This window comes from Mastigoproctus giganteus, chromosome 7, assembly GCF_048544385.1.
Source record: "Mastigoproctus giganteus isolate SK-2022 chromosome 7, ASM4854438v1, whole genome shotgun sequence".
Classification (NCBI taxonomy): Eukaryota; Metazoa; Arthropoda; class Arachnida; order Uropygi; family Thelyphonidae; genus Mastigoproctus; species Mastigoproctus giganteus.
This window is the reverse complement of record NC_143581.1, coordinates 216845884-216871511: the sequence shown is the minus strand read 5'-3', so window position 1 is coordinate 216871511 and position 25628 is coordinate 216845884. Positions and strand designations below refer to the sequence as shown.

The following is a 25628-nucleotide window of genomic DNA, read 5'->3' as shown; positions in this document are numbered from 1 at the left end:
TATTGGTATAAGTAACCCCAGAGGAACATACCAACTGTGTGGTACTACACTTAGGGTGGTAGAAAATGAAAAAGATGTGGGAGTAATTGTGCAGTCAGATATGAAGTTTTCTGAACAATGCAGATAGTTTGCAAGAGCAGGTCATGGGGTTTTTTCAGTGATATACACGGATTTTGCTAGCAGGGAAAAGGAGGTGATTGTCCCTTTGCATAAGGCAATGATTTGGCATGCCTTGAGTACTATGTATGGGTCTGAAAGCCTCATTTTAGGAAGGATGTAGAGTTGCTTGATTGTGTACAGAGAAGGACAACAAGATCGGTGAGGGGAACAAAGGGGTCCTTTTACCAAGAGAGGCTTAAGTTCTGCAAATTGCAGTGGCTGGAGACTAGCACCTGCAAGGTGATCTGATTGAGGTGTATAAGGCCTTGAATGGGTTGAGCATGCTGAATTCTGATGGGTTTCTTCCACTTTGTCAGATTACGAACCTAAAGGGGCATAAATTCAAATTGAGGAAAGACAGCTGTAGAACAGATGTGTAGAAATTTGCCTTTCGCCAGTGGGCGGTTAATTCCGGGAAAAAACTTCCATCTGCCATTGTAGAAGTTGATACGTTAAATAAATTTGAGGAGGAACTGGACAAACATTTAGAGGAAATGGTTTTGTGAATATTTTTTATTTATTTTTTTTTTGGCCGATGCTACATAAGCTCATATGCTTGCTTTTTTGCATCACATGCCATAATTACTATTACTATTATACCTTTGTATAAGGCAATGGTCAGGCCATGCTGTTAGTACTGGATACAGGTCTGGAGGCCTCATAGAAAGGCAAGAAGACTGATGAGGGGAAAGAAGGGGGTCCTCTTACCAAGAATGGCTTAAGTTCTGAAAATAACCTCTATTGTGGACGTTGAGTGTACCCATCTCCATTTTTTGATTCTTTGGACCAAAAAAAAAAGAAGTGATTAAAATTATAAATATAAATGAGAAAGTTCTACTGGAAAGAGAATTTATCTAAACACTTGAAATGAAAGAACTTTACCCATGTAAAGTTTAGACTATATTTATAATGAATAGAGCCAAAAAATTAAAATATTTAATTTAAATATTATATAAAAGAGTTTATCAATTTAATAAAATAACCAGTATAACCTTATAAACAAGAGACATTTAAGAAGTTTCTGGCCTACTATAGAAAGACATAGTCACCTCTAAGGGTATACGCTTGATGCAAGGCACTCCCTTATCAATCATTTCTAGATTCCTTACATAGCGCTATCACCACTTAGTTCTCCTAAACTATTCCTCAACTACAAGAATTAACATCACTTTTTTGCCATGTCACACAAAGGTTAATTGTATATGGAGAATGTATAACCTAATTCTATTGACTGTCACCACGGTTAACAAGCCTTGTGACTGGGAATGTTGTCAAGCAAAAGCACGGTTCCTCCTGGAGAGTATGCCACAACGGTTGTCCTCTAACTGCTTATGAAATTTCAATTGCAAGGAAAAGTGGTATTCACCCATAATTTATCTTTTGAAGGTGATCAATGAATACAGCCCAGTGGTCAGGAGCGAGAGTGCATAGCCAGCATTCCTTGATTGGACTGGGGTTCAAGCCCGTGACTACTAAATACGATAAATATTTGTATTGACGATTTATTGTAAACTCTACTGACTTAGTTGTCATGCCGGCGTATAAACAGAAAATTAAATATCACGCCCTCCTTTGCCCCGAAAAAAATTATGCCATCACCTCATTACCAGCTTCTAATATTTCTTGCAATTAGGAGGTATTTTGTGATGCCACTCACTGGACTGTTCTTGGTTTCTGGATCATAGTAACCAATCCAAGTTTAATCCATGATCATCAACTAGCTGGTGATCTAGCTTGAATCCGGTCTAAATTTCACAAGAATTAATTAGATAATAGATTCTTCTGTGTATTCTACTGTGAGGCCTGTAAATTTATGTATATGATATACTTAAGAATTTCGTTAATTCATACATGTCCTCTCATCCCACTTTTTAAATCGTGCTGTCTTGAGGATACTCTATTCCCTACAGTGATAGCAACAATTTGGGCTTATACTTGCTTTAGAAACAACATCATTATTAATAAGTCTCTTCTTTGGTTTCAATGGACATGTCTTTCTTAATCCTAAAAAATAAAAATAAATAAAATGAATAATATGTAAAATATTACTGTAAAAATTGTGTTATATGTAAATATATGTTTGTAATTTAATATTATAGTGTTTATTTTATTTTGAAATAAAGAAATATATGGCAGGCCAGTAACTTTTCAAATACCTCTCATATTGCTTATTTCTGATGTATGTTTTATGGGAAGGAAATTAACATCTAAAAATAGTTTTATGATTTTAAAACTTATTCATCAAAGTTGTCAAAAAATAAAAATTTTATGGTTTAGAAATAATTCTGCACATTTCAGCAAATTAAAGCATATTTATGTCTAAGAATTAAATGAAAATGCAACAAAGGATAAAACCAATATAAGTAACAAAATTGTTTTAGTGGATCTAAGGAACTTACCTTCACAGAAACCATAGTTATTTAAGAAAAAACCCTGTTGACATTCAGATACACAAATGTTCCCAAAGGGATAATGACTAGGATCTCTGCAAGACATACACAAGGAGTCGTTGCTGTTGCTATTTGCTACACAGGATTTACAAGTGGAATGACAAGCTGTAATTAAAATATTCAAATCAAAAACAAAGAATGCTAATTAAAACATCTTGTACAAATATGTCTATATCATGTTGTTATTTGGTTTTTAGGAGCATTGGCAACTAAGGCCATATTGCTCGGGGATATGCGGTGGTCATTCCCTGACCTTTCCACATCCTCCGTATTTGGTGGTGACGGGCTCGAACCCCGGTCTAATCAAGAAGCGTGTGCTACGCACTGCTGCTCCTTCCCACCTGGCTACGGAGGCGCCATGTCTATATCATGCAAGGTAGGTGATCAATACATATGGTATGTACGAGGGGTTTCCGAAAAGTAAGGTAACACATTTTTTTCTTAATAATGGTGAAAGGGAATGAGATGAAATGCAGTGGACAGATAAATCCATTAATAACATTCAAAAAGACCGCTAGTGCAGTGTTCAGGTACTGTCGCCTCACAGCAGATTCCAGTTTCAAAATGGCAGTTACCATGCAAGTGTTGTCCAAAACAAGTGTTCGTGAAGTATTCGCTTTTTGCAAACAAATGCGTCTTCACCAAGTGACAATCACCATGAACTGACTGCTGTGTAAGGTGAAAAGGTGATGACAAAGAAGCAGATGTGTTTTTGGTAAAATGAATTTAAAGCGGGCTGTGTTGACATTGAAGATTGACATCGGGCAGGAAGGCCTTCATCAAACAATAAAGAAGACAACATTGCACGCATTAAGGGCATCGTTCTTGAAAACAGGCGAGTGAAACTGTGTGAAATTGCACAAATAGTGAATGTGAGTAAGTCAACTGTTCAAGTCACAGCACACGAAACGTGGGTTCATCACTTTACCCAGGAGAGCAAACAAGACTTCATGACCTGGAAACATCCACAATCTCCTTTGTGCAAAAAATTCAAAACTGTTCCCAGTGTCCAAAAGGTCATGGCCACAGTGTTCTGGGATCACCAAGATCTTGGATTTCTTGCCAAAGGGAGGAATAATCAATGCACAGCTTTACTGCACAATGTTGGAAAAACTGAAAGTCAACATTCGACGCAAACAACCAGGACTACTGAAAAGCGGCATGATTTTGTTGCATGACAACGCAACTCCACACAATGCCCACACCACTCGTGAGTGGTTGCCCTGTAATCGTTGAGAAACTCTGTCAGATCCCCCCCATAGCCCAGACTTAGTGACTTCAGACTTCCATTTGTTCAGAACTCTGAAAAAACACCTTTCAGAAAACCATTTCACCATGGATGAGGAAGTTCAAATCAGGTGGTGGGATCTTGGTTACTGCATGTGGGCACAGACTTCTTCAGTTCTGGTATTGATAAACTGATCCATCGTTTGGACAAGTGCATCAATAAAACTGGAGGCTTTGTGGAGAAATAGTGCATGTTCACTCTTTTCTTGGTGTGTAATTTCAACTTCATATTATTAAACGTCATCAAGAGAAAAAATGCGATACCTTACTTTTCGGAAACCCCTCGCATGTTGAATGATGCACAAATTGCAAACTGAACAATGCATACTAGGTTTTTGGTATGAGCATAAAATGTTTTTTTCTACATCATTTATAGAAAAAATATGAATTTCTTTTTTAAGCAACAGCGATCTACCATTATAAGTACTGAGACAGTTGCAAATGCTGATAAGTCAATTATTTGCTTTCTTATTCCTAACATCTGAGAAGGAAGCAAAAATAATTAATACTGTTTCCCAAATAACATAAGGAAAGAATGTGTTAATGGGAATTAAAAGTGAACTTTTGGCTGAAATCACATTTTCAATTTTATATCCTTAAATGGCATAGTTTACTCCAGTGGTAAAGGCAAAGAGAAAAGAAAGAAGGCATAAGAAGATTTAAAACCTTATATCCTCTTTATCAGGCAGAATTCTTAGGACCCATATGCCTAATCCAACAAAGATAAAGGACAATGACACACAACTCAGGCCTAAATGGATGTCGGATGAATTAATGAGACTCGTGGCACAGAAGAACAAATGCATGGGATGCATATAAATTATCAGGCGACACAGAAGCCTATGATAGATATAAGCTAGTCTGTAATCAAGTCACAAAGGAGGTTAGGCAGGTGAAGGCAGATTATGAGAAATCTTTGGCAAAGGACGCAAAGAAAAACAGCAAAGAGTTCTTTACTTATGTAAACTATAGAAGAAAGGGGATGAATCAGATTGGTCCACTTAACATATGTTTAACTTGATGGTTCAAGTTAAACATAAAAAAGGCACCTGGGGTAGATGGAATCTATCCAGTTATAATAAAGGAGGCAGCAAGGGAAGTAAGCAAAACCTTAGCCATAATTATGAGAGCATCCTTGGACTCAGAAGAGGTCCCCACGGACTGAAGATGTGCAAATGTATGGAAGACTGCTGTAAATATTGAAGCAGTATGGCATTAAGGGCAAGTTACTGCAATGAATAAAGGGATGGTTGTGTGGACTGTTTGTGGACAAACAGATTGTGGACTGTTTCCATAATTGGGTATTCAGTTTTCTCTCTAACCACTCACTGTGAGTGATGGTAGATTGCTCTCTGTCTTCTACCTTTTCCACTAATGCTAGTGTTACCTAAGGTTCAGTTCTTTCTCCCACTCTTTTCCTCTTGCATATTAATGACCTTACCCTGCACAAACAGCTTCATCTTCTTTAAATATTTGCTACCAATTCTCCAGTGGGTCAAAGGTGACTTTAGTTAATTTTAATAGGACTCAGTCCTGTCTTATATCTTGCCAATAGGATTCTCATTACAAATATTGCTACCTCTGCATCTCAAAAACTGAGTTTTCACTATCACTGTCGATGTTACTTTTCTTCTAAACAGCTACTCACTCTTGACAAATCTCAAATGCACCCTACCATGGAATACTGTTCCCATATCTGGGGTTTTTTCCCCATAACTTCATCTCCATAAACTCCATTCAAAACAGGACAGTTAGGTTAATTTATGATCCATCTCTTAAAAAGTCACTCCACCCTCTGTCTCACAGCATTCTGTTTCTGCTGTAAGCCTTTTCTATAGAAACCTCCATAGACATTGTTATTTAATTCCCCCTCTGCCTTCTTTAATTCCAAATCAATCCAACCACATGCCGCAACCAATCAGCATCCTTTCTTCCTCCAACTACAAATTCACAGAACCAACTTTTGTTCTTTCTTATTTATTCCTTTAACTTCCATTTTCCGAAACAATCTCCCCTCACACTTATTTCCTGTAAATTACAGAAATTAAATTTATGGAAATTCAAGTACCTTCATTCTTCTTCTTAACTGTCAACTCACACACAGTACAAAGTACTATATGTTCTAATTATTCAAGAAATTAATCTTAGAAGCTAGTAGGCTTTTCATGCCAACTATGAAACACTGTTCAAAGTTTAGACCACAATGGATGTTAGATGAGCTAATGAGATCCGTGGCAAAGAAGGAAATTGCATGGGATGCATATAAATTATCAGGAGAGACCGAAGACTATGGTAGATATAAGCTAGTCTGTAATCTATTCACAAAAGAGGTTAGGCAAGCAAAAGGCAGATTATGAGAAATCTTTGGCAAAGAATGCAAAGAAAAACAACAAAAACATATTTACATATGTAAACTCTAGAAGGAAGTCCACCTGATATCAATGATTCGACAATTGATGATCCTGCTCAGGTAGCTGACAAACTGAAGAATTTTGCATCTACATTCACACAAAGAATTCTGTGGAAAGTGGAGGCCAGCAGCTTACCAAACTAACAGAGAGCTAAATGATTTTGTAATAACTGAGAGTAAAATGGAGAAGAAATTGTTAAACATAACAAGGGTACCTGGGGTGGACGGGATCGATCCAATTACATTAAAGGAGGCAGCAAAGGACATATGCAAACCCTTAGCCATAATTATGAGAGCATCCTTGGACTGGAGTTCCCCACAGACTGGAGATGTGCAAATGTATCCCCAATTCACAAAGGGGAATCTAAGGGTGACAAAAGTAATTACAGACTAGTTAGTTTAACTTCTATCATAGGGAAAATAATGGAGTCACTGGTTAAAGAAGCGGTGCACGATCATCTAGACAAGAATGCAGTTATATTTGAAACACAGCCAGCATGGGTTTGTTAAGGGGAGGTCTTGTCTGTCCAATTTCATGGATACTATGATATATGGATACTACCACAAAGGAACTGGATGCAAAAAATAATTTTCATCATATACTTGGATTTCAGGAAAGCTTTTGATACTGTTGCACATGGAAGACTACTATACAAATTGGAGCAGTTTGGCATTAAAGGAAAGTTGCTACAATGGATAAAAGGATGTTTGAGTGGAAAACAGAAAGTGGTAATCAATGGACACTTCTTTGAGGTCTAATGTTATTAGTGGCATCCTCAAGGGTTCACTGTTGGGCCCATTGTTGTTTTGTATATTTATCAATGATATTGATGAAGGCATATCAGACTTAATGTCCAAGTTTGCAGATGATACAAATGTTGGGAGAGTTGTTAATAACAGTAATGACAGTATGCTGCTGAAACAGGATCTGGAAAAGTTAGGCAGATTGGGCTGAAATGTGGCAACTGAAGTTTAACATTGACAAATGCAAAGTACTGCATATGGGTAGCAGTAACCCCAGAGAAATGTACCAACTTTGCGGTAGTACACTCAGGGAAGTGGAGAATGAAAAGGACCTGGGGGTAGTGCAGTCATATATGAGGTTTTCCCAGCAATGCAGACAGAGCAGGCTGTCTGCATTATTGGGAAAATGAGGTTTTGTCAATGATATACAGGAATTTTGCTAGCAGGGATAAGGAAATGATTATTCCTTTGTATAAGGAAATGGTAAGACCACACCTTGAGAGTACTGCATCAGGTCTGGAGGCCATATTTTAGAAAGGATGTAGATCTGCTGGAACAAGTAGAGAGAAGGGCAACGAGATTAGTGAGGGGAAGAAAAAGATTGCTCTTGCCAAGAAAGGATCTAAGTTCTGCAAATTGCAGCATCTGGAGACAATGCACCTGCGAGATGATCTGACTGAGAAGTATAAGGCCTTGAACTGTTTGAGCAAGCTCAATGCTGATGGAAATTTTCCTCTTGTTCAGATTACGCACCTGAGGTGGCATAAATTGAGGAAAGACAGTTGTAGAATAGATGTGCAGAAATTTTGCCAGTGGGTGGTTGATTGCTGGTACAAACTTCCATCTGTCGTTGTGGAAGTTGATAGCTTAAACAAATTCAAGGAAGAACTGGACAAACTTCTGGAGCGAATCGATAGGTGAAATGGGAAGCATTTTTTTTTTTTTGGCCAATGCTGTATAAGCTTGCTTTCTTGCATCATATGCCTCTACGAATTCTAATTATATAGTATCGTGTAAATACACCATAGTTAACCCGTAAATTTGAACTACATATGTAGCGAAGAGGGCATCGTTTTAATTGTATCTCATATTGTGGTTGCCTTCACAATGAGATAGCTGCTATTGCATATGATACAATTAAAATGATTCCCTCTAAGCTACATACATAGTTCAAGTTTATGGGTTAACTATGGTGTATTTACACCAATACTATATAGTTAATTATCAAAACCCATAAGGATTATGCCCTGTGCATTTCGTTTTCAAAATACATTACTATCACACCCTTTTGGCATCTCTCATATTGTAGATATAACTTTGCAACTGTGATGGCATGTTGCATTACCAGGGTACCCGCCCACCCACTGATGATAGGCCAATAGCCTTTAAACATATCTGGGGAGCCTGATATTCACAGAGTTTCCGAGAATGGGTAAAAACAGTCTTCTCTACTGGGGAAGCGTTACCTATTGGAGGAATTTGAGTTTTTTAGTGGTGTGAGTTGAAGAGTTACTGTCCCTTTCATTCTTCAACATGTTTCTTTTCCTCTTCCACTACTACTATTACTTTCCCTCTACCTTTTTGCTTTTCTAAGTCTAATAATGGTTTGAACAAGTGGTTTGAATTTTATAATTCATTTGTTTGATTTAATAGATCTGGTCCAATGAGTTTTTTTTCACATTAAATTCACAATAGCCTCGAAATGATCATCTGGGTGGTGGTACTGCTGAAAATAAATAACAGTAGTCTTCTCTGCTAGAGAAGTGTTATTTATTTGAAGTAATGCAATAGCAGCTATCTCGCTGTGAAGGCAACCACAATATGAGATACAATTAAAACGATGCCCTCTACGCTACATACGTAGTTCAAGTTTATGGGTTAACAATGGTGTATTTACACCGATACTATCTCGTTAATTATCAAAACAGCATTATATTTGAAATGCACAGCATTCTGGTCCTTTGCCAAAGCCATGAGCCGCAACTTTTGCCCATCTCTGCTCCCACCTCTGTCCAAACCAGATGGTTCTGTTGTCACTTCAGCCAAGGATAAAGCTGATCTCCTAGCATCCCATTTTTCTTCCAACTCATATATTAATGATCTTGGTAAAACACCTCCCGCCATTCACAACATGCTCCATTCAATGCCTCCTGTGGTCTTCCATCAAAAGGATGTCAGAAGGATTTTGACGAATCTTGATGCTAAGAAAGCTCCATTGTATTTCTCCACTTGTTCTCAAAACCTGTGCTCCTGAACTTACTCCTATTTTTTGCCACCTTTTTTTCACCTTATTCCGAAGGTCTTTTTCCTTCTGCTTGGAAATTTGCTCATATCCAGCCAGTTCCTAAAAAGGATGACAAATCCCTCCCATCCAATTATCGTCCCATTGCAATTACTTCTACTCTTTCTAAAGTAATGGAGAAATCAATTAATGGCCAACTCGTAAACTACCTAGAAACCTTCCATTTGATCAACGATTGCCAGTATGGATTCCATCAGTGTCGTTCCACTGGGTGATGTTCTGGCTTATGTTACCCATTTATGGAATAATTCAATGGAAAGGTAGTTGCTCTTGACATCTCAAAGGCTTTTGATCGTGTTTGGCATAAAGGTCTTCTAAACAAACTTCCATCTTATGGTTTGCCAACTATTTTTAGTAATTGGATATCCAGTTTTCTCTCTGAGCGCTCACTGAGGGTGATGGAAGATGGCTCTCTGTCTTCTAACTTCTCCACTAATGCCGGTGTTCCCCAAGGTCCAGTTCTTTCCCCCACTCTTTTCCTCTTGTATATTAATGACCTTCTTCCATTGACTGGAAATCCTATTCATAGTTTTGCCAATGACAGCACATTACATTCCACTTTCCATTTTGAGAAACCTTGCCCTGTTCAATCAGCTTCAACTTCTCGAAAATCTGCTACCAATTCCTTAAATGCTGATCTTCAGGTAATTCTCCAGTGGGGCAAAGACAACTTAGTTGATTTCAACCCTTCTAAAACTCAGTCTTGTCTTATATCTCGCAAAAAGGATTCTTCTGCTCCTTTACTTACCTTTAGTGATACTCCGATTTCTTGGCAAAATGATATCTCTCTTTTGGGGATTACCCTGACTTCAAATCTCTCTTGGCACAAGCACATTACAAATATTGCTTCCTCTGCATCTAAAAAACTTGGTTTTCTCTTTCGCTCTCGGCATTACTTTTCTTCTAAACAGCTGCTCACTCTGTATAAATCAGAAATCTGCCCTGCCATGGAATATTGTTCCCACATATGGGGTGGTGCTCCCAAAACCTCTCTCAGGCTCCTTGATTCCATTCAGAAGAGGGCAGTTAGGTTAATTAATGATTCATCTCTAACAGAGTCTCTCCACTCGCTGTCTCATAGATGTACTGTTTCTGCTGCATGCCTCTTCTACAGATACTTCCATGTACACTGTTCTTCTGGGTTGGCTTCTATAATTCCCGCCCTCTCTTTCAAAACAGTCCAAACACGTACAGCTACCAGCCAACATCCATTTACTGTCCAACTTCAAACTCACAGAACCAACTTTTCATCTTCCTCATTTATTTATTCAACTGCCGTTTTCTGGAATAACCTTCCTTCATACGTATTTCCTGAAAATTACAGTCTACAGAAGTTCAAGTCCAATGTTAACAAATATCTTCTTTCGTCTTCTCAACCTCCAACCCAAGCACGGTACTAAGTACTATAGGTTCTAATACCTCTCGTGTTTGAGGTTTACATAAAAAAAAAAAAAAAATGTGATGCAAGAAAGACAGGGTATGAGCTTATGTAGCATTGGCCAAAAAAAAAAAAAAAAAAAACAATTTCAGACATCCATTCCCTCTAAACGTTTGCCCAGTTCCTCCTTGAATTTATTTAAGGTATCAAATTCCACAAAGACAGATGGAAGTATGTTCCAACAATTAACCACCTGCTGGAAAAAGGCAAATTTCCACACGTCTATTCTATAACTGTCTTTCCTAAATTTGAATTTATTCTTCCACTTGCTCAGATTACTAACCCTTAGTAATCTGTTCAGGAAGTGGCTTAGGTTAGTAATCTGAGCAAGTGGAAGAATCCCATCAGAATTCATCATGCTCAACCGATTCAAGGCCTTATACACCTCAATCAGATCACCTCTCAGGTGCCTAGTCTCCAGACGCTGCAATTTGCAGAACTTAAGCTTTGCTTGGTAAGAGGACCCCTTCATTCCCCTTATTAATCTTGTTTTGTCACCCTTTTCTGAACATGCTCAAGTAATTCAATATCCTTCCTAAAATGAGGCTTCCAGACCTGTATGCAGTACTCAAAATCATGGCCTGACCATTGTCATATACAAAGGGATAATCACCTCCTTTTCCCTACTAGCAAAATTCCTCCATATCATTCACAATACCCCATGACCTGCTCTGGCAGCCTGTCTGCATTGCTCAGAAAACTTCATATCTGACTGCACAATTACTCCCAGTTCTTTTTCATTTTCAACCCCCCCCCTAAGTGTAGTACCACACAGTTGGTACGTTTCTCTGAGATTACTTCTACCCATATGCAGTACTTTCCATTTGTCAATGATAAACTTCAGTTGCCACCTCCGAGCCCATCTGCCCAAATTTTCTAGATCCTGTTGCAGTAGCACACTGCCATTACTGTCATTAATAACCCTGCCAACCTTTGTATCATCTGCAATCTTCGACCATAAGCCTGATATACCTTCATCAATATCATTGATAAATATACAAAACAACAGTGCGCCCAACACCGAACCCTGCGGGATTTCACTAATAACATTAGTCCACAAAGAGCAGCGTCCACTGATTACCATTTTCTGTCTTCTCCAACTCAACCACCCTTTTATCCATTGCAGTAACTTACCCTTAATACCATACTGCTCCAATTTGTACCAGAGTCTTCCATGTGCAATATTATCAAAAGCTTTCCTGAAATCCAAGTATATGATATCAAAATTATTTTTTGCATCCAGTTCCTTTGTAACCACATTATAGTATCCAATCGTATTTTTCAGACAAGACTTTCACTCAACAAACTCATGCTGTGTCTGAATTATTATTGCAGTCTTGTGTAGATGATCCTGCAATGCATCTTTAACCAGTGACTCCATTATTTTGCCCGGAACAGAAGTTAAACTAACAGTTCTGTAATTACTCGTGTCACCCTTAGAGTCCAAGGATTCTCTCATAATTATGTTTCAGGGTTTACTTACTTCCTTTGCCAGCTCCTTTAATATAACTGGATAGATCCCATCCACCCTACTTACTTCCCTTGAACAATTTCTCCTTCACTTTGCTCTTAGTTATTACAAAATCAATAAGCACCCTTTTCCAGTTTGATAAACGTCTGGCATTTTTCTCCCTTAATAACTCCTCATGTGTAATTTTAGATGCAAAATACTCATTCAGATGATTATCGGCTATCTGAGCAAGATCATCAACAGCCGAACCATCGATATTAAATGGATCAATCTGATGCATCCCTTTCCTTCTAGAGTTTATATAAGTAAAGAAGTCCTTGCTGTTTTTCTTAGCATCTTTTGCCAAAGATTTCTCATAATCTGCCTTCGCTTGTCTTTGTGACTTGATTAAAGACTAGCTCGTATCTGCCATAGGCTTCTGTGTCACCTGATAATTTATATGCATCCCGTGACTTTTTTTTTTTTCTGCCACGAGTCTCATTAGTTCAACTGATATCCACTTAGCCCTATACCTTGAACAATATTTCTTAATTGATAAGAAAAGCCTAGCCTAGTAGCTTCCACAATTAGTTTTTTGTATGCTTCCCACTTAGAATTTGCTGTTGGTAAAATCAGTTGATCCCACTGTACAGATATTAAAAACTGTCTGACACCACTGTAGTCACCTTTATGGAAGTAAACACTCTTTCCTTTACCCCTGATGGTAATTATATCTTTAAATAAATCCCACATCAGTACACTGTGATCACTGCCATGTAGTTGCTCCTTTATCTGCAAATTCTTAATGCATGAATAATCACTGCTGATAACCAGATCAAGAGTGTTACTCCCTCTGGTTGCCTCTCTAATGTGTTGCTGTAGAAAACAATCATCCAATAAATCCACAAAAGTCTTGCTAGTGTGCAAGTGACCAAGCCACAAGTTGCAGTCAATATCTAGGAAGTTAAAATCCCCCATTATAACACAATCTGATTTACTGGCCCATTCTATTACTCTGTTCAACTGTTTGTTGTACTCATTAGAGTCATTAGGCCTATAACCTACTCCTACTCTCATTTTTGCTTTCCCAGTGCTTATGTCACACCAAATTAACTCAACATTGCACTTTCCATCTATGTCAACTGGATGCACTTCCCTAGATTGTGTGGTTCTTAATTAACAGCATAAACCCTCCTCCCTTCCTATCCTGTCTATCCTTTGTTTCATGATGACTCCCACCAGTCCCTGAAACACCCAGCACCCTACCCATCAGGCCCTGCTCGTTCTAATAGAAGCAGTGCAAGAATCACTTTCACTTCTACCTGCGGCTACTATTAACCTTTTAGACTGTGAATCCCCCTCAAACTAGCAGTTTTCTGACCCACCTAACACTGCCTCAATAGCATCAGCAAATATTCTTGCGCCCTTTCTATTTAAGTATATCCCATCCCTGTAGAAGCAGTCTCTCCTGTTAGCAAGCACAGACCACGCTGAAAAAAATTCTACCTCATGAGCCTTGCACAATCTCTCCAGGGCCAAACTGATTGACAAGGCTGTTATCATATACTCCCTCCTATCGAGTCTAGGCATAATTGCAGACACTTTCAAATTCAACCCTAGCTAATGACTTTTTTTCAAGATTCACCTGTACTTGTTAAATCCCCCATTATAACACAATCTGATTTACTGGCCCATTCTATTACTCTGTACAACTGTTTGTTGTACTCATTAGTCATTAGGCCTATAACATACTCCTACTTGCAGATCTAAATCTGCAGATCTCTTACTCTTAAGCTATTAGTGCCAACATGTAGAATATCACCCTTTGTGTCTTTAAAAGATCATATTACTGTTTGCAAAGAACATGTGGGTTTTTCCCAATAATATTAGTAATGAAAGTCCCACATTAATACACTATAATCACAACTAATGGTTCCTTAATGCAGAAATTCTCTATATCAGTTGAATCCTTAGTAAAAATGGGGCCAAAAATAGTACTCCTCCATGTGGCATCTCTAACATGTTGATATTTAATCAGCCGTCTTCCTAACTGATCCTTAAATATGCACTGGCTGTGTTAGCAATCATCTCACTCTACCACTGGAAAACTAAAGTACCTCATAATAATACAGTCATATTTGCTTACCTACTCCATTTGTCTAATATGAATATTAATTAAGTTGTAAGTTCCTTGTGTACTTTGAACCTTGTATGCCAAACTTGAGATATAATAGTACAATATGGGTATACAGGAACTCCCCAGCTTAAGTAATACTCGACTTAGAGAAATTCGACTTTACTTAAGTTTTTGCCGGCCGGTGCAAACTTAAAAAAATCGTGGATATGTATTTTGAATCCCATAGGAATAAATGGAGGTATCTTGAAAACATTATAATGTGAACCCAGTAACACATTGGTTTTTTTTTTGGTAATTTGTTCCAAGACCTTGGAAATTTTCGCAATATAACTAATCTATTTATCTCTCTAAAAGGTCATTTTTATAATGGAAATTGCACTATGCTTTCATCGTTATCATATGTTCCTTTATAACAATCAATTCTGAATGCCTTTGTAATATTTTTCTAAAGCACATTTCTGGAGATCACTACAATAAAACAATAAAAACAATTTGCACTTTCCGGTTTATTGGGCTTTTCTGTTAGCACAAACTATTATAAACAGATATTAAACCCGATCTTATTGCATTTGTGATAATACGGATAACTGGAATTCTGTGGGGTTTTACGTTATGGGATTATGATGAAATGAGTTCCCCTTCACTCATATCTTCAATCATATTAAAAACATGAATAAATTTTCAGAATCTTCTCTTCATTCCTATTTACTTATTACAATGGTGAAGGGAAAGGGACCAATGGAAAGTGCAAGTGCTGCCAGTGCTAGGAAATGAAACAAAACTGATTTAGAAATAATGATGATTAATCAAGAAGTATGAAGCAGGACAAAGTTTGTCATCTATTGCACAGAATTAGGTCTTGCTGTTTCAACAGTATACTATTTTAAGGGACAGTGCGCATATAAAAGAACATGTTAAAGGATCATCGCATTTAAGATCAACATGATCATAAAACAGCATTCAAGTGCTATATCGAAGATGGAAAAGCTATTAATAATACGGATGGAAAATCAGATTCAGAGGCAAATGCCCCTGAGTGCAATGGCCAATCAAGCAAAAGCAAGAAGTATTTATGAAGATATTAAGGATAAGTACAGCGAACCACAAGCCAAGTTCGTGGCAATCAATGGGTGAGTTAATAGGTTCAAGCATCGCTCTGGTTTCCAAAACATTAAAGTATGTGGTGAAGTCACCAGTGCCAATTCTGCAGCTGCAGAGAAATTTTGTGATGTGTTGGAAAAAACCCCTCCTAAATCTTCATAGCCCTCAACTTCCGCAGCAGCATGCTTACAAGCTGGACACGTTGATTCTGGCAATGATGATCAAAAGGTAAAACTTGCTGCCGTTATGCCTATCTCCTCTCTCTTTTTGTAATTTTATATTTTTGTAATTTTGTACACTTTTGTAATTTTTTCTGTGCATGAGATAAAAAAAAAATTGAATAAATAATTCTATTTACATGTTCATCGAACATTTCTTTTTTGCTTCAAGCAAATTCAGCACACATAGTTGCGAGTGCTGCATAAGCATTTTGAGAAATTCCGACTTACGTAAAATTTGACTTAGAGTTCCGTGGAATGCGATTTGATTTGATTTTGATTTTGGTAGTTGTTGGCGCATCGGCTTCTGTGGCCATATTGCACCTCCCAAGGTTTTTACAGTACTTTGATCCAAGCCCGAGGCGGGAATCGAACCCGCGACCTTTGGGTTGCCGGGCAGGTACTTTACCCACTCGGCTAGCCCGGTCGGCTCCGTGGAATGCAACCCTTGAGTAAGTCAGGGAGTGGCTGTATATAAAATATCATTCTCATAATAAGAAAATAAAACATCCTCTTAACTGTCACTTATACATACATTGATTTCATGTTTTTTTTGTCAGAGTATTATCATTAAACTTTGCTCATAACATTCTTACAAAATTTGGCTATGCTTACCTTTGCATGTTCCCTCCAGATTTAAATAACCTCCAATATCACACTGTGCTTTGCAATGTCCAGAATGAAATGCTGCGCCAAAAGAGCACGAGATGCATTTATCACTTCCCCAACCATAACAAGCTGAGCAAGAGGGATGGCAGCCTTTTGAAAAACAAAATAAGTGAAAATCAGTTTATATGAATTTTATTTATTTAATACTGAATTAACAAAATTACATTTAAATAAATGGTTTCAATGGTATTTTCTTCCTAGAAAAAAAAAAACGGCCCAACTGGATCATATAATTTTTAAGTTGAGTTTACATTAATTTTTGCTTGTAATATCAGCGAGAAAAACTTCAGATTAAATAAGACAGAGAATACAGGATAAGTAAAAAGCAGCCCCACATTTAAAAATTTGTAAATGTGTTCACTACAGTTATGTACTGACAGGGATAAAAATGAACAGAATTAGTCAGTTTTCATGCTCATTGTTAATGGTTACTGTTAATGTTAATGGTTGCTTGTTAATGGTTACTGAAATAACCACCTATGGTGCTGTTGTAATGTAAACAGACATGACAACCAGTGCAGAAGTTGATTACCACTGTGATGTCTGTTTTATCCCTGCAATAAGTCACATCAAAATGTTTTAACTGTTACTCTCACTACAACTCTGGGGGTGTTCCAATTTTATCCTAGTACAGTGTTATGTTTATATAAATATAGTAAAAAGTTATAAGGGCAGCAAACTTGTGAAACTAGTTTTGATTTACCCTCTATTATTAAATAATGACTAGAATAGAAATTACATAAGATATATAAATAAAATGTACTTTTTAACTGAAGATTTGAACTTATAATCTTAAATTTAGAAGAAATCACTATATCTTGAAATTTCTGTTTAACAGAATAGATAACATAGAACACTTAAGTAAAATTGTGTGTGTGTGTGTGTGTGTGTGTGTGTGTGTGTGTGTGTGTGTGTGTGTGTGTGTGTGTGTGTGTGTGTGTGTTATGCATTACATATGTAAAAAGTACTGGACGCTGATTAAGGGGAAACAAAGGAAATTACCCTCATAATCCTGAGAATCTTCTGTGAGATATACAGTGTACAGCAGTCAGGTGGCAAAAAGTGGGGCCTTGTGTGAGGCCCCACTTTTTGAAAAAATCTAAATAAGAGATACACGAGGAAAGGTAGTAATTTTCTATGAATTGCAGTTAAAAATAAAATTATATTATTTCCCTCCCCCAACGTATTCAATTGCTATTGAAGACACGGACATTGGGTATCGCAATAAACACCAAGCTGCCTCTTGTGAGCTCATCTCCACAGAATTCAATACATCTACACTTAATGCTCGCATTACATCAGTTCAATATCAGGATATTCTTCTCGTAGCTCTATAATTTTCCATTGCAGGTTGCTTATTCCTCTGTTAGTTTTATTCACATTCAACTACATATGCTGCACATGAATATTCTTCTATAATAAGTTATATTCTTCTATGATTTTATCACTCCTAAAATTCAATGATTGTAGTTATTCATAAATTTCTCTTCTAATTTGCATTTAAGACATACACATGGTTGTTTGACACCAGCCCTCAAAATATTTAGATATTCTTCTTCTGATTGTCATTGATTTGATTTAAACAATTCTTCGAAATTAACATGATTATCCAATTCTAATGAGTTGTGCATTTTACGATATTTTTTGCGATAAGCTGATCTTCGATTCTGGCCATCAGTATCAATATACGAGTTTGTGGCAATGACCAAAAAGGTGCTTAAAATCAACATTTGCATCGGTTTGTGTTATTATTTTTATAACAGGTAAAAGTATATGATTAAAGAGGCCTGTGCGCTCTGTATTCATTATTACTATTGTAGATTATTGTAGACACAGAGTGAAATGGAGACAGAATAAATAATGACAAGTTTAATATTAATTGGAAAACACACATATATTAAATTAGATATACAAAAGCTTTTGGTTACGACCACATAGCGACCAACAGGAACAAAGTAATGACTCACCGCGAGCGCCTTTATCCCATACTACCCAAACCTATTACAACAGGTTTCTAGGGTCCTAAAATCAGAAAGTTACGATCCCTCATCTCTAAAGCGAAAACACCAGTTCCCACCTTACTACAAAGTGGTCTAGTCTACTGCATCTCTTGCAGTGACTGCACTAGTTGCTACATTGGGGAAACTTGGAGATGGCTCGGAAAACGTCTTTCGGAACACGAAAGAGCTATCCGCTTAGTGGACATAGAACACTCGGCCATTGCCGAACACGTCTGGTCAACCCACCACAATGTCGTGATTGCAGATAGGTCCCGCCACTACCGGCGACACTCCTGGTTGGAGTCGTTGAACATCACATGCTGTAATGCCTCAGTCAACAGGAGCAGTGGATGTCGTGTCCACCCTATCATTGAAGCAACCATTTTGAAGAATGACAAACATTGGCAACATTCACATGTGTCACAGCCACAGGCTTCAACAATTAACAATCACATCACATCAAGCAGTTCATATACATGACATGTACACGCCCTCATGTTCCACACTCAGTTTGTCAGTTTGACTGATGAAGGTTAACAAACTAACCGAAAGCTTTTGTATGTATCTAATTTAATATATGTGTATTTTCAAATTAATATTAAACTTGTCATTATTTATTCCGTCTCCATTTCACTCTGTGTCTGCAATAATCCACAATAGTAATAAGGTAAAAGTATGTTTATGTTCCTGTAAATTTGAATAATCTGAAGTTTTCTCTATAGAACATATCATTTGGATTGCTTCTTCCATCCCACCTTCTTTTTCTTCCAATTGTGCATTGTTCATCCATAATAATATATGTGCATGTGGACTTCCTCGATGTTGAAATTCAATATGTTTAAAGAAATTCACAACATAATATTTCCCAAAAGGACTATAGGTTTTTGATTTTAAATTTTGAGTATATTCTCAACAATTTTATTAAAGTATATGATGCATGTTACGGGATCTTCATTTATTAATGTAGCTCTTTCCATATAAGGTAGATCCATAACTTTGTTAGTTGTAATTTCTCATTTACATCTGAATTTGTAGAACATACATAGTAATACGGGCCATGTTGGTTCACACGCACTCAACGTCAAGGACATTGTAGGTTTTCCTAATTGACGAATCATGGCAAGCACATCTCGTTTACGTTGACTCCAATAATATGCTGAATTGGGAATTGATTTTAGAAATGTCAAGTTAGACTCTAGTGACTTCTTTATAAATTCTTTCAATTCCAATATAGAACAAGTAATGTTAGCCGTTATTCCTACTGATTTAAATGCAATTTTCAAATTTTCTGTAGTATGCATTTGCATAATTTTCATTGCCATATATAGCAAATGTTGGGGAGTTACTCCATAATGATCAGATCTACGAATTTTGCTTGATGCCATCATAAAAGGAGTAATTTTGGAAAAGAAAGTTCTTCTGCATGTATATCAAATATGAAACTTGTTGGAGATGATTTCTGACCCGGTGCTATACATAAATATTTATCTTCAGACCATAATAATGTTTGTTGTTGAATTAACAACAGTTCATCATCATTGTTGACAGGTTCCACAATTTCATCTGAATGTTTCTGTTCACTATCATCATTTGTCCCCAAGAAATGGTCACTCACTTGCTGTAGAATTTACACAAAGGTGAATTTATCAAATACCGTAACCATATTTTCACTATTTTCTTTTGCACACATCCTTGTAGATATGATGATTTATGTATGATTCTGTTTTATATGTACACTGATGGCATAGTCGTCATCTAATTCTCTAGGTAATTGATAAACTATCGTATTCTGCTATGGCAGAAACTACGTTAACTGATACATTTATTACTTGTCCAATGATCCCATATTGTCCATGTTCATAATGTAAATGACAAATTTGCATAAAGGGTAATAGTGGTGATATCAAGTGCTCAGTTACAACATACATTGGAGGCAAATTAGTAGGCTATGTTAGGAACTGGCTGGATGTGAGCAAATTTCCAAGCAGAAGGAAAAACACCTTTGGAATAAGAAAGTGAAAAAAGGCGGCAAAGAATAGGAGTAGTTCAGGAGCACAGGTTTTGAGAACAAGTGGAGAAATACCATCGGGACCTGCTTTCTTAGCATCAAGATTCGTCAAAATCCTTCTGACATCCTTTTGATGGAAGACCACAGGAAGCACTGAATGGAACGTGTTGCAAATGGTGGGAGGTGTTTTACCAAGATCATTAATACATGAGTTGGAAGAAAAATGGGATGCTGGCAATTCAGTTTTGTCCTTGGCTGAAGTGACAACAGAACCATCTGGTTTGGACAGAGGTGGGCAAAAGTTGCGGCCAATAGCTTTGCCAACAGATCAGAATGCTCGGCTACCATTAGGGCAAGAAGCAAGTTTTCTACTCTTAGCCTGTTCAAACTCTAGTTTGAACTGATTAATAAATACTTTAAAATTGTTACGAGCTTTGGTGTAGGCAGAAAATGAAACGGAAGAATTAGAAACAAGCCAATTACGATAAGCAACATTTTTCCCTTGAACAGCCTTAGCACATTTATTGGAAAACCAAGGTTTAGATAAAGGACGAGATTTTAAAGTGGAGTGTGGGATAAAGGATTCCATTCCTGCAAGAATAATTTCACTGACACGATCTGAGCAAACGTTGACATCAGATGTTTTGAAACAGTAATCCGACCAAGAAAAAGAAAAGAAATCTCACAGGTCATCCCATTTTGCATTCTTGTAATGCCAAACAACATGAGGTTGGGAATAGCCACGAGATAAAGGCTCCATTGGAGAAGAGACAATCACCAAGTTGTGATCTGAAGTGCCTAAAGGACCTCTTACACGACCGTGTACTTAGAAGGGTTGTTTGTGAGAAAAAGATCAAGCATGTTGGCTGTATGATTAGGATTGTCTGGTATTCTTGTAGGTAAATGAACAATCTGTGCAAGGTCATTGGGCGCCTCCGTAGCCAGGTGGGAAGGAGCAGCAGTGCGTAGCACACGCTTCTTGATTAGACCGGGGTTCGAGCCCGTCACCACCAAATATGGAGGATGCGGAAAGGTCAAGGAATGACCACCGCATATTCCGGAGCAATATGGCCTTAGTTGCTAATGCTCCTAAAAACCAAACAACAACAACAACAGCAAGGTCATTAGTAATTGCAAAAGCCTCAGCATCTTGACCAGCTGGGTCGGAGTGACTAGAAAACGGAAGCCAGCTGGAGTTGTGAACATTAAAATCACCAAGAAAAATTACCTCAGTAGTTGAAAGTTGGACTGGAGAAAGTCAAGTTGCAAAGAGCTCCAAGTGATTTGACACAATGAGGTAGAGAGATTTTAAGCCAGAGAAGATCAAAGAGAGGAGATTCCAAATTGCCAAGTCTCTGACAGGGAATATCAGAACGGACATATGCAGACATACCACCTTTGAGGCGAAAGGAATCATACAGCGAATAAGTTGGGCATCTGAGATGAGAAGTAGTTGAATCAACCAATAATTGAGATTCTGTCAGAAAAAGTACATGGGGTTTGGCAGACTTCAAGTGGAAGTGGACATCATTGAGATTAGAATTGAGACCACATATATTTGTGAAATGAATTAGGAAGTGTTTGGGAGGTTTAGATCTTTTCGCAGATAAGCTTGCTCTATTGGTTTGACAATTCATGGTGTATTCAATGGTAAGAAAAAATGGGTGGGACATGCTGTATGAAGTAATGAAATTTTTGGATATGGCGTACACATGATAAGAATATACCAAGATCTTTGACATAACGTGGCCTCAACAATGCCCCCTGCACTTACACTACTCGGACTCCCTCCAGTCACTATCTGGCAGAGAAGAGGTAACAAGATTATACACTAGCTGATCCAGAACCCTCCTTGAGAGTTACCAACAGGTTCGGTCCGGTGTACTAACTAGCGGCCAGCCTGCGAATACCGTTATAGAACTGTATCCTCGAAATGTAAGGAATATTGGATCTCGCAACGATGTTCATCCTAACCTCAAAAGTCATAAATCATACTGCATGATGAAAGAGATGGGGAAGGGTTGACCGAAACTTAGCTCTAGAGACTAAACATGGGTTCCACCACTTCAAGCCTCCTATAAGCAAAGTGGTGGTATTGCACCGGTTGATGAGAGTCATCTAATATGTTCACTCCTGGAAGGGTTACACTGCTTTACTTCAATAAACTTTTTTTTTTCCCTTATAAACATGGAGTTAAGTGTCTTTGAATAGTGAAGTTCAACTTCTGTTTAATTATTTTTATACATTACAAATTTTAAAAAAAAAATTGAAATTAAAATTAGAAAGTAAAATTATTGTCAAAAATTAAAGCAGAATTTAAATTGTAAAAAAAAGTTTGGTTTTTTTTAAATTTTTACAATTTTTTTACCAATTGTAAAAAAAAAAAAAAAATACAATTAAATTTTTTTTTTTACCAATGTATGAATCCTTGAATATTATTAAATCTAATGAAAATAACTTGAGATGTTTTAAAAACTTAACAAAATAAAACTCACCTGTATATTTACACATACTATGTGAAAGCAAATAAATACAAATGTATCTAGAGAAAGCGTAATATTCAACAATATTAACAGAATCACTGATAGTCTGAAAATAGGATTACCAAATAAAGTAACTGATAAGAAATGCCTATACTATACTTAAGCAGTGTTTACCAAAATTCACAATATGATGTGGTCACATAGTAATAGTAATAATGCCATGTGATGCAAGAAAGCAAGAGTATGAGCTTATGCAGCATCAGCCAAAAAAAAAAATTCACACAACCATTTCTCGAAATATTTGTCCAGTTCCTCCTTACATTTATTTAACCTATCAACTTCCACAATGATAGATGGAGGTTTGTTCCTGCAATTAACCACCCACTGGCTAAAGGCAAATTTCCGCACATCTATTCTACAGATGTCTTTCCTCAATTTGAATTTATGCCCCCTTAGGTTCGTAATCTGAACAAGTGGAAGAATCCCATCAGAATTCAGCGTGCTCAACCCATTCAAGGTCTTATACACCTCAATCAGATCACCTCGCAGGTGCCCAGTCTCCAGCCGCTGCAATTTGCAGAACTTAAGCCTCTCTTGGTAAGAGGATCCCTTCATTCCCCTCACCAATCTTGTTGCCTTTCTCTGTGCACGCTCAAGCAAATCTACATCCTTCTTAAAATGAGGCCTCCAGACCTCTACTCAGTACTCAAGGTGTGGCTTGACCATTGCCTTATACAGAGGGACAATCACCTCCTTTTCCCCGCTAACAAAATTCCTGGATATCATTGACAAAACCCCATGACCTTCACTGGCAGCCTGTCTGCATTGTTCAGAAAACTTCATATGCATTGTTCAGAAAACTTCATATCTGACTGCACAATTACTCCCAGGTCTTTTTCATTTTCTACCACCCTAAGTGTAGTACCACACAGTTGGTACGTTCTTCTAGGGTTACTTCTACTCATATGGAGTACTTTGCATTTGTCAATGTTAAACTGCAGTTGCCATTTCTCAGATTCTTCTTCCCAAATTTTCTAGATCCTGTTGCAGCAGCATACTGCCATTACTGTCATTAACAACCCTGCCAACCTTTGTTTCATCTGCAAACTTCGACACTAAGCCTGATATACCTTCATCAATGTCATTGATAAATATACAAAACAATAGTGGACCCAACACCAAACCCTGTGGGACTCCACTAATAACATTAGTCCATGAAGAGCAGTGCCCATTGATTAAGCCCCTCTGTCTTCTCCCACTCAACCATCCTTTTATCCATTGTAGCAACTTACCCTTAATACCATTCTGCTCCAATTTGTACAGTAGTCTTCAATGCACAACATTGTCAAAAACTTTCCTGAAATCCAAGTATATGATATCAAAATTATTTTTTGCATCCAGTTCCTTTGTAACCACATCATAATATCCAATCATATTTGTCAGACAAGATTTTCCCTTAACAAACCAATGCTGTGTCTGAATTATTGCTGCAACCTTGTCTAGATGATCCTGCAATGCATCTTTAATCAGTGAATCCATTATTTTACCCGGAACAGAAGTTAAACTATCTGGTCTGTAATTACTCGTGTAACCCTTCGATTCCCCTTTGTGAATTGGGAATATATTTGCACATCTCCAGTCCGTGGGGACCTCCCCTGAGTCCAAAGAATGCTCTCATAATTATGGCTGAGTGTTTGCTTAGTTGCTTTGCCGCCTCCTTTAATATAACTGGATAGATCCCATCCACCCCAGGTACCTTTCTTATGTTTAACTTCAACAATTTCTCCTCCACTTTGCTCTCAGTTTTTATTAAAAAAATCTTTAAGCACCCTGTTACAATTTGATAACCTTCTGGCATTTACAATCCTGATTGTAAATGCCAGATTGCAGTATGATTGATGATTTTTGAGGTTATGATGAATGTCGTGGCGAGATCCAATATTCCTTACATTTCGAGGGTACAGCTCTAAAACGGTGTTCGCAGGCCAGCCGCTAGTTAGTACACCGGACTGAACCTATTGGTAACTCTCTAGGAAGCTTCCGGATCAGCTAGTGTATAACCTTGCTACCTCTACTCTGCCAGATAGTGACTGGAGAGAGTCCAAGTAGTGTGTATGCGGGGAGCATTGTCGAGGCCACGTTATGTCAAGGATCTGGGTATATTCTTACCACATGTACGCCATATCAAAAATTTCATTACTTCATACAGCATGTCCCACCCACTTTTTCTTACTATTGAATACACCATGAATTGTCAAAATAATAGAGCAAGCTTATCTGCAAAAAGATCTAAACCTCCCAAGGACTTCCTAATTCATTTCACAAATATATATGGTCTCAATTCTAATCTCAATGATGTCCATTTCCACTTGCAGTCTTCCAAACCCCATGTACTTTTTCTGACTGAATCTCAGTTATCAGTTGATTCAACTACTGCTCATCTCAGATGTCAAAATTATTTGCTGTATGATTCCTTTCGACTCAAAGGTGGTACTTGTGCATATGTCCGTTCTGATATTCCCTGTCAGAGACTTGGCAATTTGGAATCTCCTCTCTTTGATCTTCTCTGGCTTAAAATCTCTCTACCTCATTGTGTAAAATTCATCTGTTGTCTCTACCGTTCTCCCAACTCCACTAATCACTTGGATCTCTTTGCAACTTGACTTTCTCCTGTCCAACTTTCCTAACAGTGAGGTAATTTTCCTTGGTGATTTTAACGTTCACAACTCCAGCTGGCTTCCGTTTTCTAGTCACACCGACCCAGCAGGTCGA

General features: G+C 37.6%; 1 protein-coding gene across 4 annotated transcripts in view; it reads right to left on the bottom strand.

Moving 5' to 3' along the window:
* The window catches only part of LOC150083681 (extracellular matrix organizing protein FRAS1-like), an 866422-nt gene that overhangs the window by 627688 nt on the left and 213106 nt on the right, over positions 1-25628 (bottom strand). For all 4 annotated transcript variants that reach the window (XR_016547213.1, XM_090378121.1, XM_090378123.1 and 1 more), the window contains exons 20-21: positions 16312-16455; positions 2559-2714 (exon numbers count right to left, since the gene is read on the bottom strand). Coding sequence is in view for 3 of the 4 variants with exons in the window: in XM_090378121.1 (XP_090234247.1) it covers positions 2559-2714; positions 16312-16455 (300 nt within the window). In the remaining variant the exon portion in view is untranslated. The remainder of the gene's footprint in view (positions 1-2558; positions 2715-16311; positions 16456-25628) is intronic.